Source organism: Drosophila persimilis, unplaced genomic scaffold, assembly GCF_003286085.1.
Source record: "Drosophila persimilis strain 14011-0111.01,24,50 unplaced genomic scaffold, DperRS2 tig00000579-arrow-pilon, whole genome shotgun sequence".
Classification (NCBI taxonomy): domain Eukaryota; kingdom Metazoa; phylum Arthropoda; class Insecta; order Diptera; family Drosophilidae; genus Drosophila; species Drosophila persimilis.
Window position 1 is genome coordinate 3066849 of NW_020825322.1, and position 13549 is coordinate 3080397.

Consider the following 13549-nt stretch of genomic DNA (forward strand, 5'->3'; position numbering starts at 1 on the left):
GTGTTTCGAACTCGACCATCAAACTTCTATGGTACAGGAGGATCCTAACCTATTTTATTGCTTCATCAACGGTATTCTCAATTTCATTTCATAATACATGTGTCGGAAAACAATTACTGATCCTTTTTGCCCAGTAATGCCCAGGAAAGCACATTAAAACCTCACCTAAGCTGCAGGTTGAAAATCGCATAAGGACGGAAAGCATGTGGCAAGTACGTCACAGTACGTGCTCTCGTAGATTGTGGCCAGAAAACTGAGGCTATATTGGGGAAGGAGGAGGCTATCTCCATGGCACTCTCTTTCTTGTAATCCTCCACGTCGAGGCACGGCCTCCACCAGTGAAAGGTGAAAGGTGAGGAGTCTCTTGATTTTCCAGAGTGCCACCATATTTGTGCAAAACAGAGTCGCGTTTAGGGACCGTCCAGGTACTCGACCCCGGCAGTTCATTTTGGTATTCACTAATATGTTGACTCCTCACATTTTCCTCACATTGTTGTATGCTTGAAGAACTTATGGAACTGAGCACTCACCTTCTCGCCACTGTCTGATGGCAGATAGAACACCAATATGGTTAGAAAGCTGATGCCCATGCAGGGGATGATCAGGTTGACCGTGTAGAAAAGCGTCTTCCTGCGCATCGTGATGTTAAATGTGATGTCCAGATATGGCTCATCGCAGCACGTATAGAACTTCTCATTGCTGCAACGATATGCAAAGATATACAGAGATAAACAGAGGGGAAGCTGTTGAGAATGGAAAATACATATTTGAGTTAAGCAGCCCGTAAATATATAAATATTAAGGATTATTCGGGCTGCTATTTTTTGTTGCTTGTTTATTGCTGGGGCAGCTTCCGCACGCGGGGCATCCGCAGTGCCCGGCACTCAGACAGGCCCCAAACACATTTATTTATTTACAGATATAAACACATACTCGTAGATATATGGCACTCCAGTCGCATAAATCATCAGCCGCATGATAAATATTGGAAAATACTGACAAAATATTGGCCTAACTGCTGAGTGAGTGTCAAACTGTGAATGGCTAGCAATGCATGTACAACTGTAGACAATATTCATTGCTTGGGAAGCGAGAATTCCGTTCGAGAATTCCCACATGGCTATGGCTATTAGTTTTTATTTCAAAGATCCAGTAGTCTCCCTTAGTCCTTAGAATTTGATCAGATATATATACATATATCAACGATTGTAATGTGGATCATAAACATATCCTGCAGAACTGTAAGCCATTTGCGTTAATCAGTTTGAAAATCATTCATACGGGTTGGCCACTTTCCTCACTCATGGCCCCCCGCCCCCCGTTGCCAGGCAAAATGCATAATTTAAAAGTTAATAATCTCTGACTGCTGCTGTGAAGAAAAGTGGAAAGAAACTCCAGGAGGCAAAGGCAAAACAAAACAAAATAGAGGGAACATTTTTGTAAATTGAGTCAAGCAAACTTTTATTTTCTTACAGTTGTCGTTCGTTCCTCTGCTGGTCGCACTCCAGAAACTCTTGAAACAGGATCTGACTAGAGGAAGGACACCGAGTAGAAGGAAAAAAAAGAAAAAATGTAACTGGCGGGCACGAGAAAGGGGTAGAGAGGAGGGCCTGGCACGGGTTGTATATGGTGAAGCCATCAATAATTCCGAGCGGCTTGCGGCTTCATTTTGAATACGAAAATATTGTAAATAAATAATAAACAACCAAGGAAATGGCAAAGAAAGCCCGCTTTCCCACAAAGGCAGGAAAGAGGATTAGAGAGGGGGACAAGGGTGGCAAGGACAACGACAAGGATGTGGCCGGCAGGCAACTAACTGTTTGTGGCAGTTGACTTTGCCTCCAAATAGAAATGAAGTATGTGGCAATAGGCACACAAAATGGAGGCCAAAGCGCCGAAGGGGGAGTGGGTGGGTTTCTGTGGGCATATATTGTAGGTGGGGATGTGGATGTGGGAGGGAAGCGTGAGGCAAGGAGTCCGGGACTGAAGGCCAACATCTTGTGGGTTAGTTTTGATGGCTGCAGCAATAAAATATAATTTGCCAAGGCAATTCCAAATGCCAGTCACTCAAAACCGAATTGGGGAAGAAACAGAAGGTAGAGAAGATACAGAGAGCGCGAGAAATCGCTGGGGGGAAGAGGAATAGGAGCCTAAAGGGAGAAACCCAGTTGGAGGGGTCGAGTAATCTATTACGACACTATTACGGACAGTTCAAGCATATAGAAAAAGTGATCTACTACATAAATTATCAACGAGTATTCACATAAACAACAAATAGATCTACAAGACTTTTAACGGGAAGCAGCTGTATTCATAAATGATGTTGAGGCAGGTCGAATTGCAAAGAAAGGTACACTTTCCAAAACTACGGTACTCGAAGCGCTTTCAAGAACATTATTAAAGTACTAATATATTTGTAAAAAAAAGAAAACGTGATTCGTGTGAACTATACTACTACTATCATACTTAATCCATACATCATATTTATGTATGCAGTGATTTATGTAACTTATCCAATTACAATATCCAGCACTTTTCGATTTTCATTCTAATTAGTAATTAGTCATGACGAATATTCTGGCTATTCTAGTTGCCCCGTTGCACGGGAACGAATTATATCACGCTCACTCCGACAGATGGCGTCACTGGACGAGGAATATCCAGTTTATGTCATCGTGCCGAGACACTACTCATACCCGGCACTCAGTCGATACTCTTTATAACTTTTTACATGACAACCAATTACATGAATTCGGAAACGCTTCGTTTTGGCTATTACATCTAAATAAATTTAGTGTACCCTTATACTTTTTGACTACTGGGTATACAAAAGCTATAATTACACAAAAGATAGGAGGGAATTGAGAATACTAGTCCCCGAACTCTTTTGTCACAGAATATTTATGTGCTGCCCCAACAGAATGACCACAAACAAAAGCACATGAGAATTTTAACTTGTGTACATATATGTGTATGTGTTTATGCCTCTACATAGCTTCATCAGCTCCTCCCCTCTTGAGCCGATCCCCAGCAACGAGGAAAATGTAATATGGATACAGATTAAGTCTGCTAAAGTGAGCTTTAGTCAACATGCCAGGAGTGTCCACTAGGTGGACTCTACCCTGTCGTTCCTTTTCTGTGGAACTTCTTTTGGCTTATTCTCCTTAAAGATGAGCCCCAGCCTGGCATCTACAGACATTCTACTCTCTGGCAGGCAGACAGACGTTTGTCCGAAAACTTGAAAGACCCTTAAGTCAGCATCAAATATGTGTGGGCGTGGACGTAGAGGGGCGGTTCAGTGGGGGGCTGATGTACGTGTAAAGGTCGGTCTATGTAATAAGCTTGGTTGGCTTGGTTAGTTGGTTAGCAACAAAACGCTCCGAAGGAGCAAAAACATACAATAAATCATAAAATAGGCAGAAAAAAGCACGCACACATTGGAATGGAAATGACTAAATGGACACGCGTAGTCCCTCTCACAAACACACACACATACACATATAAATCCATCGCTGCGTGTGTCTGGGCACGGCGCCGAGAGATGGCGCCACGAAGGGAAAAAAGAAAAAATAGAGAAATATAGAAAAGACGGCAACAAAGTACCAGTCAGGACTAACAAAACTTCAGTTTGATTTGACTTGAAGGCACAGGCCAGGCCAGGACAGGCCGGGACAGGCCAGGCCAGGCCCGGCCATTCCCCCAGACATATCTTCCCCAACCTCTGCCTCTGGCCCTACCCTGAACCGCGCTCTACTTCCTATTACTCCTAGACCAACAACATTGGCAACAATTCATCAATGCGTTGAGCCACACGCGGCGTGTGCGTAATAAACGAGGAAAACCCCAAAGAGGGAAAGTAAAACGAAAATGCTCAAAGCCAAATAAGTTGAAAGGGAAAGTGCCCCTCCCAGGGCTTGTGGCGTGTGTGTTTTAGAAATGATTTTGCCAAGAAGAGAACTGATTTTAAATCAAATTCTATTTAGATTTCCACTCTCCCACTCGCCCCACCAAAGGTTTTTTGGGTCAGCGACACACAAAAAATTAAGTGAAATTCCAGCGAAATTGAATGTGGAAAGTGGCACGTAACTGGGTGGTGTGCACATGGCAGGGCAGGGCAGGGCCAATGAACACACTAAACTGACCAAAAATGGTCAAAAAGCTGATTGACAACGGGGGAAACCCCAGAGAGAAAAAGCGAGTTTTGGGGCCACGAGAAACTGAGGAACTGAAGCCTGATGATTGCTGTTTGCTGTTTGCTGCTGGAGTCAAAGAACAAACGCATAAATACGGAATGATTGGCAACATAAAAAAACATAAAACGAAGACATAAAGAAAGGCGGAAAGAAGAACCCCGCAGAAGCCCAGTCCCCCATGGGGAGCCTCATAACCATTACCACCTACTCAGTGGGGGCTGAAGAGGTGACAGTGGGAGTGCTAGTGGCAGCATGGAGGCAATGGCTAAAGGTCTCAACGCTTGATTGATTTCAACAACTTTTCCCTGATAGGTTCCTGAAATCCGTGCAAAGAAGAAATAGAAATTGGCCCCAGAAAGAAATCAAAGTAAGTAATAGAATTTTAATAACTAACATAAACACGCTTCGTTGCATGACTTGAAAAAAATGTGGAAGACCCGAGAAAACAGAAAAGAGAGAAGAGAAGAGAAGGAAATTAGTCTCCAAGGACTGGGACATTGTGTGGCAATTGAGGTGTGACCGCAAAAAAATAAAAATGGAAAGCTGCGGACTGAGAATCTCTGGAAAGTTTGCTAATTATGATTTTAATCGATCTGTTGGGGGCGGTTAATAAAAATATGGGATGGGGCCGGGTATGGGAATGGAAACCTCAAACTCGACCAAAATTGTGCCTGGTAATCAAGCAATCAAACTGTAGTAAAAGTAAGGCACAACGGAAGTTTAAATGGAGCCTGTAGAGGACTTAAGAGATGGGATGGAGAGACCATTTGGTTGTGTGTTCTGTGGTGCGATTTTGTATGTGCCTGGCGTGTTGATTCGATGCTGTGCGCCGCATTGGGGCAATTAGACGTAATACAGCCCCCAAGGGATGGCTTGGAATATGACAATAAAAGGGAAAACCCAATAAGCAGATAAAGAAGCTGATGATACACCGAGAGAGGGAGAGAGGTAGAGAGAGACAGTGAGGAAGGGAGGAGGAGGAAAATATAAAAAGGGATTGAGGAATAAATACGAATGAGTGAGTTTTTAAGTTTAAAAATGTGAGAGAAGAGAAGAGTGAATTTGATACCAAAAAGAAGAGTACCTAAAGAGAAATGAGTAAAAAGTAGAGCTCTGAGGGGAGCAGCATTCCACAGGGAAAAGGTATAAACAAGTAAGTTCAGTCAAGTGGAGTCTAACGAGTAACGAGTAACGAATAGCGAGTATAGAATTGAATACTGTACAATCTTGAGCTTAGTCTTGAGTAATTAAGTTCTAAAGAAAACCGGAAAATTGGTAGATTCAAAAAGAATGTGGTAGTTGTGAAAACTGTTTAAAGAGAGTGAATCAAGTATTCCTGGAGCAAAATAGAGTGGCGAGTGGCAGAATTTATTGTGGGGAGAATGGAAGATATCAACTCTGCACTGAATTGCATTAAAAGCTACAAACTATAAAAGAAAGCCCTGCCAAGATTGTGTTATTAACATAAAGTTTGAGATATCCTGCCTAGAGTCCGAAAAGTTGAAAAGGCAGACCCAGACCCAGACCCAGACCCAACTTTAATTTGATGGCCTCTGATTAGAGACTTTCGATTTCTTTGTTGTCTTCATTGGCACCTTTACAGTCACAGGTCTCTCTCTCTCTCTCTGTTTCTCTCTCTCTGTATGGTTGGTTGTCAATCAATGCCTGATTGTCTACCTGGCCCTTACCCTCATGCACGTGCTGCGGCCTGCCACGCCTCTCATTCCATGCCAGGTTCCAGCCCCCAGACTATGTTCACCTCGCCATTCAGTTAATTTAACTGTCGATGCGCATTAAAACGGAATCTTGTTGGAGGCTGTACACAAGTTGTAGGAGTTGGAAGGAGGTGGAAAGGTCTACTCGGGGGTAGAGGGTGTGGCGGGAGTGTAGGGAGTGAGCGGAAGGATGAAGTGGTTGGAGGCTTCATGGGAAAATTGCTCTACGTGCTATGAATTGTGTTGCAGCATTTTAGGAGCAGCAAAAGCCTGCAGACAATAAAAGCTGTCAAGGGAGTAAGTCAAGGAGGGGCACTGGCTGGAGGATGGGGAAGAGTCGTCGTTCTGTGGTAGGGGGGGACGTCTGCCTGGAATAAAGGGGCAACTAGGTGGTTTAGTGGCGCCAACGCCAGAGGCCGCTTTTGTGAGAGTGTCACGCACTTGTGGCATAATTTACTGCGAATACGACGCCAAATAAACCTTCGCACACATGCAATCAAACGTATACATATGTACGTGTGTATGTGTCTATGTGTGCGTGTGCCTCCCACTTCCCACCAACACTTACACCCAAGTAACTGGCGCTGTCAACTTTTTAATTCCCGTCAATGACTTGAGCCTCGTTTCCAGTACTCATCGGTCTTAACATTTTTTCTCCCAGTGTATTTCTGCTCCGTCATCTCCACTTGTCACGTGCTGCTCAAGGGGGTGTTGCAGGGCGTTAAGCAGAGGGAAGGGCACTGACATTGTGCGTTGGGTTGGGTCGCATGCTTAAGGTTGTCAGTCAAAGGACAACTGAATTAGATGGGAGTGGCTTTGATATAGGCCTGATGTAATTGTTAGGAATACCTTATGCGATGTTGTTGAGTTTGCTTGAATTTTAAGTTGTAATTGGCTGGGAATATATAGTGCTAGCCAGAAATACTAGGCGAACTATGTAACTCTTAGCTCTATTGAATGTTTAAATCGTAAACGCACCTCAAATCAGAAATGGAAAGAAAAAGAATCTGAAAAAGATGTGTATGTGAACTGTGTAACCGCCAGATGGAATGGTCTTAAGATATGGCTTCGTATGCCACTAGAAACTGTGAAAAGAAAGATACTTGGATTTATGTACATATCTGTATGTGGGACAAAAAGTGAGCAATAGAAACTAAATTGAGGGGGAAGTTGGATGAAAGTATAACTGATTTATAGACCGTTTCTTGGCTAACACGCAACTTCAGTTCAGAATAGTTCAAGGATACTGTTGTCCTTCACTCGGACTTTTCCGCATTTCCTCTTATTTTCTAGTCTCTCCCGCTGTCTCTCCTCTCACACTCAGGTGAGGAGCTTGCGGCCTTTGTTGTTGTCGCTGGCCCTCGCATACGCAGTGGGGAGTGGGGGTAGTCGAGCTGAGGCACACATAAATAACACTTTCATGACTTTCACGGGCAATCTTCGCTCGCCCAAGCACACACATACACGTACATATGTACATGCGTACAGCCATGGCTCGTAATACACATATATAAAAATAAAATGGCTTTGGAGACGCAAGTCGCGACTTGTTTGTGGCTGCCACGCGTGCCAATGGCGCGACAACAAAAACAGCAACGAACAACACACTACAGCCATATACATCAGAATCCGCTACCTTGACTTGGTCAACGATTTTCTGCTTCCTTTGAGAAATGTTTGTAATAAAAAAACGCAGAGAAAAATCAACAATTGAAAAAACAAAATCAAAAAGTGTTCGAGGAGGCAGTGGAACACAATAAAAGGCAGTCAAGGGAGTCACATTTTGGCTGTACGGAAAGGAGAAAATTCAGCAAATATTAAAGAGAATTCAAGAGTTATTTAATTGATAGTTTACATTAACAGACAGATAAGAGGCCTTTTATCACAAATTCCGATCCTTGCCATGTTCAAAATTCGAAAGGTTTGAAGTCGCAGCACACGTTCCTCGACACTATAATACCCAGACGCCAATGATCTCTTCTCCACACGGAAAATATGTGGGAAATCTCTGAAGAGCATCCGAAAGGGTATGCCAAAGGACACCAGCACCACCCCGTGCACTTATCCCCCATTGTCATCAACTAATTAATTAGTCTGCTCTGTCTATCCTCTATCATCTTCGCTCTCTTCTGAGACCAGCCTCGAATATCTTAAGAATCCGGCAAAAGTTTCTCCGGCTGAAACAAAAATTTCTTGTTGCCTTTTGTTTGGGACTAAACACATTAAATACGAGACCCTTTGGCCCCCTCCTGGATGTGTGCACACAAGCGTATCTCCTGCCCTTTCTCCCTGTCACACGCCCCTTTAGCCTACGAAATGGTGGGCTCGGCAATTAAAGAACAGTCTCTGCAGCTCCCATATCCCAAGAAGCTTTTACTTTCACTTTCACTTTCACTTGGAGAGCGAAAGTCAAACGAAGAAACACACACAGGCACACACCTATTTTCACTCAAAAGAATCTACCAACACATGCCCACATAAATATACATATACACATATGGTATACACGGATAGGGCACCCACCCATGCATAGACACATATGTATGGATGACCAGGCAGGAGAAAAGAAGTAAAACCAGAGGCAGCATCAGTAACTTCCGCTTCCGCTACCATGTATATTTAAACGTATATAGGTACATATATAATTTATTTTTGGCAGCTCCCTTAGCCAAAGTTTTTTAATTTAAAAACTTCAACACGTAAAAAAATATAAGCAATGAATGAGAGTTAGAGAGAGAGAGAGAGAGAGAGGGAGAGAGATAGTGATGTGAGGTAAGTGTAAATAAAAGCCACTCCCTCCTCATTCCGCACCATACACATACATACATAGGTATGTATGTATGTAGAGTCGCCCACGCCCACTACCGACACCCGACGGCACCCGATGCCCGACGACCGAGATGATCATTACCCGCAGTCCTATGTACATGTCCTCTTGCCGCAACAACAGAAATCTCTCGGAGAAACTTGCATCCTTGACCTGTGTGCGCCCTGACATCCTGAAAGATTTGTGTTTGTGTTTTGTGACAGCGTCCAAGGCGTCCACGAAACTTGCCAAAGGAGTTTCTGCCAAAATTATTTTCTGTTGCCTCTGGCTCGGGCATGGATGCATCCCTGGCGGCCTTCAGTGGCTGAGTGGGTGCTCCACGGGGTCCTGCCATGGCTGGTAGGCAAGGAGGAAGGGGTGTTAAACTTACCGCACTGCAGGAACTTCAAGTATATCCCACTCGACGGATGTATAGAATTCGGATAGATCCACGCCCACTTCAACAACATTGGTGCCATTCAGTTCATCGATGTGACGCAGATCCACCTGTAAGTGAGAGAGAGAGAGAGTGAGGGAGAGAGCAATCAATGCACTTGCAGAAAAATATGTAATGTTGAATACATCGAGATACAACATGTTAGCATCTGTATATGACTATGCACTATGTACTGACATCCAAGATATTATTTCCAATCCAGCTTCGATGGTGGGAATTCTTAAGTATATTCGAGAAGTAATCACTGAATCGATGTATCGATAAAACGAATTATATTGAGAACAATTTAAATAACGAATAACGTATAGTGTTTTATACATGTCTTCGAAGTTTGAACAGCCAAGCCTTACAGCTGTTTCTAAAGAGAAGTCTTTTCCACCATCCTAATCCAAGTTTCTTGGATAGTATATGTGATTATTCTTCGATTCAAATAGGAAACGATAAACTTGCATGGCAACACTGTATTAGCCGAGTGATATTTCAGATCCCCTTCGACTTGGCTCTTGAACCATGTGAGTGTACATATATTGGGGCCCCTCATTGATTTCCCTCAGTGCCGATTGCCAGTGATTAGACAATTACTGCGTTACGCCGACAGGGAGCATAATTGGACTGCAGTACCTGGCAACCCGATTGGGTCTCTCTTGCTCTCTTGCTCTGTTGCTCTGGCGTCCTCGGTCGTTCTCAGGCAGACCTGGACCCGTGCTAAGGGCCGGCCATGGGTTGCCGTTCCGATTTGACTGTCAACGTCAGATGCACAATACCCGAACGGAACTCAGAACGAATTTACATCCCAACGAAAATTTGGAAAAAAGAATGAGAGAAAGATGGAATGGAACACGAAGAAGGCTCTGGGACGGAGACTGGGAGGCAGTCAAGGTAGGTGCAGGCAGCAGCATCGATACCGAAATGGACAAACATACCAAGGCCGCACTTCAATTTCAGCTCAGCTCAGTTCAGTTTCAGTTTTGCTTAGTTCGGCACGAATGCAGCTGACAGGACATGGACAGGCGACAAGACACTACTGCAATTGGCATGCCACAAAAGGATAGGAGCCAGCAGCCTGCAGCCAGGAGCCAGGAGCCAGCACCCGGCAGCCAGCAGCAAGAGACGGCAAGGCCCGGCTGAGAGGCTGTAGGACCTGGTGCTGCAGCATCTGGCGCTGACTGCCATTCTTTTGCTACTGGGGCTGAAAGCAACCTGCCAGAGGAATGTCCAGCCAGCTGGGCACATTCGTTGATCTAATATCTGCTGCAAGGTGTGGAAGTGGCAGGAACACTGCAGAGTACGAATTTTTCGATTATCCTCCGAGTGTGTATGGATGGTTTAACCCAATTTACTAGATGGTTAAAAGGGATTGGGATAATGAAAATGTTACCTCTTCATGGGAACCGACGGCACTTATCGTGAGATACCAGCTAATTACTAAGATACGAGTATACGAGGTGTTCCTGGAAAATGTTCAGTGCCTTTAAATGGAAGGAAAAACTCCATGATGCACTTCGGGGAGGAGTTCAAAGCACTCAGGGTCTATGAAACTAACTTTAAACTAAATAATATAGTCGGTTTGTTTCCCATTCATTGAGTTCACCTTTTGATTTGTTCATGTGCATTAAATTCACTTTGAATATAAACCCACAGGTGCGTTCATAGCATCAGCAATTTTAATTCTTTCCTTTCTGCCAGTGAATTTCGTAGAGTATTTTGTCTGCCAATTTACGCCTCAGCGATTTTCGATGGCCAAGGTGTAGGTGGCTTGAGTGGGTGGATTGGGTTGAGCGGGTTGAGTGGGTTGGGGCTGAGAGAAAGTATGAAAAGCAGACACCTGGCGTGGGGTGAGCTGCAGAATGTGGCAGGGCAACGTGGTGGCATTGTTGGAAAAGCGTGAAATTTGAAAAGTGACGCTAATACGATTTCTTTCTTCCTCCCGCTCTTTCTTGCTCTCCCACTTTGCCTCGTTCACTTTCTCCTTGCCTTCGAGTGTGTTAGAAAATGTGTAGGGCGTGGGCTCGTGCAAAATCAAGTGTGAAAATTGAGCCTATGAACTTTTCCTTGCCTTTGTGCGCCACATGAACACATGCGAGTATGCCGTCATTCCCCATATCGGCTTCTGACTTTGGATCATTGACACGAAATTAGGAAATCGACGTCGGCTGAACATCAATGAATCAGACAGAGCCCGGAAGAGACAGAGCCAAAGAAGAACTCGGGCCGGAGGATACAAAAATGGCTAACAAGATGAGGCAAAATAATCAGAGAGGATGTGGCTGCGGTGCGCCCTGCCAGGTGCTCTCAGCAACTCTTGCTGCTGTGGATGCTGCCACTGGGATTGCTACTGCTACTGCCACTGCAACTGGAACTGGAACTGAAGCAGCTCAAGCGGAAATTGTTATTTTAAGTGGTAGCGGAAATTTCACTATAAGGATGCTGCTACGATCTAATGAAATATTTCCGTTTTTGTGTAGGTACAGATGCCAGTGATAGCAAGAGATAGATGGAGACAGAGGAGGCAAATGGCTGCTACTGCTACTGCATACATATGCATAGGTACGCACACAAACACACACACACACACACACACACACGCACATCACTGCGAAATAGAAAGAGAGAATGGCCTTTGAATGGAGGCCTGGATTCCCCAGGAGAGTTTATAAATAATTTGTTTTGCCTCTGTTTGATATCGTTCATTTTGCGGTTGATTTATGCGTTGAGCGTCGGAGACCTCACCGCCGTACAGAGAGGCCATACCACAAATTACACATAGAGAGACATGCCATACACTGGGAGCAATTCAGTCTGACTAGTTCAACAAGAAGAGCAGAGCCAGCGATCTTTGCCAGATTATTTAGAATTAATAATTCAGAATTCATTTGTATGATTTATATAATCTTATTTCGTTGCATTTTAGAAGTGGGAAAAATGCTTTTCTTGCTTTCGAGTTTAAATCATTATTATTTAAATACACTTTTATTTTTCTCAGTGTTGGCACATACACACACACACACTTATGCCTATAGCAGACAATGCTGCGCTGACAGCTCCACTCTCTCTCTGGGTGTCGTGTCAAATGCTTGTTGGCGCCTTGCCTTTTTAATAGTAAATGAGCATTTAGCTTTTTACCAAATTAGTCAAAAGTGGACCTACGTGTGGGTGCATATGTACATAGAATATGTGTACATATGTATATATTTGAGTTGAAGCCGCTTCTATTCTCCAGATCAATGGTGAATCCGGCTCGAAGGACCCAATGACCAGACGGTGTTGCTGAGTGGAGTTGTCAGACTTATACACTATCTAAATTCTAAGATAAGAGATGGAGGGATGTACTCTATGTGTCCTCCTTCAGGTGAAAGTATTGCATTGCTTATGGGACGGCATGTGTCGGTCCTTTCCCGCGGTATCCTTCTGTATCTGTGTCTGGACTGTATTGGGTCCTGTTCATGTGGCTGAACAATTTGCATGTAGGCGTAGTAAAGAGCAATATAACAGCAACCACATATCTGCATACATGCATCGTATATATAAATATCTTATTGCTGTCGTGTCAATTAAATATGACTGCTGCTCAAAGTCAAGTTGCCCAAGCTGGGTGAGGAAATATAATACAATTGAACAAAAGCTATTCTTCCCCACTCCTTTGTCCTTTGGCCAATCAATTTGATCCAGTTGAAGGCTGCCTAGAAGGCTTAGCAGATTAACGAATTATATTTCCACGCCTCCCAGCAACGCCTCCTGGGGGCCTATCAGTGCGCCTCAATGTGGGCTACGAATAGAAAGGTGCAATATGATATTTCAACATTTCCTATGGCCCCATAGGGGTGTGTGCCGGGGGCTCTGTGAAATCAAAATTTGAAACTTCTACAATCCTTTGAAACGAGAGATTTTGAGTTGGAAATCTGCCAACAATTGGCCACTAGCTTAACTACTTGATGTGTTGTGGCTCCAGTTGATGTCTTCGGATAAGTTGAGGTATTTCGATGCCATTATAATTGATTTAATTGTTCAATATGAGTGTGCTCGAAGGTGTGAAGCAGAAAGGCACACCCTAAGAAACCGTACGCAAAATTATCGAAAGTTGTCTTGTACATTCATCAAATGATATGATTTTATTTACCGACATAATAACTAAAATAGAATCTACAGATGTATTGGCTCTTGAAGTATTTTGATGTCCTATTCTCCATACAAAGAGGCACTATCTTTTCAAGCAAGGATCGACCAGCCAGGGCCATGAGCCGGGCTTATGAGCAGACAAATGTAGCTAGGCATCTACATGTGGTTAACCCCTTCGGGCTGTTTCTTTTTGTGGCTTTTGGTCAGAGATAAATAGGATGGCTGCACAGCTAAGAGGCGGGCTAAAATCTCCACTAATGCC

At 43.9% G+C, this 13549-nt stretch overlaps 1 protein-coding gene across 1 annotated transcript in view; it reads right to left on the reverse strand.

Annotated features, from left to right (window-relative positions):
* The window catches only part of LOC6598595 (acetylcholine receptor subunit alpha-like), a 49461-nt gene that overhangs the window by 10835 nt on the left and 25077 nt on the right, over window positions 1-13549 (reverse strand). The window contains exons 4-5 of the mRNA XM_026990551.1: window positions 9106-9221; window positions 531-699 (exon numbers count right to left, since the gene is read on the reverse strand). Of these exons, the coding sequence (XP_026846352.1) occupies window positions 531-699; window positions 9106-9221 (285 nt within the window). The remainder of the gene's footprint in view (window positions 1-530; window positions 700-9105; window positions 9222-13549) is intronic.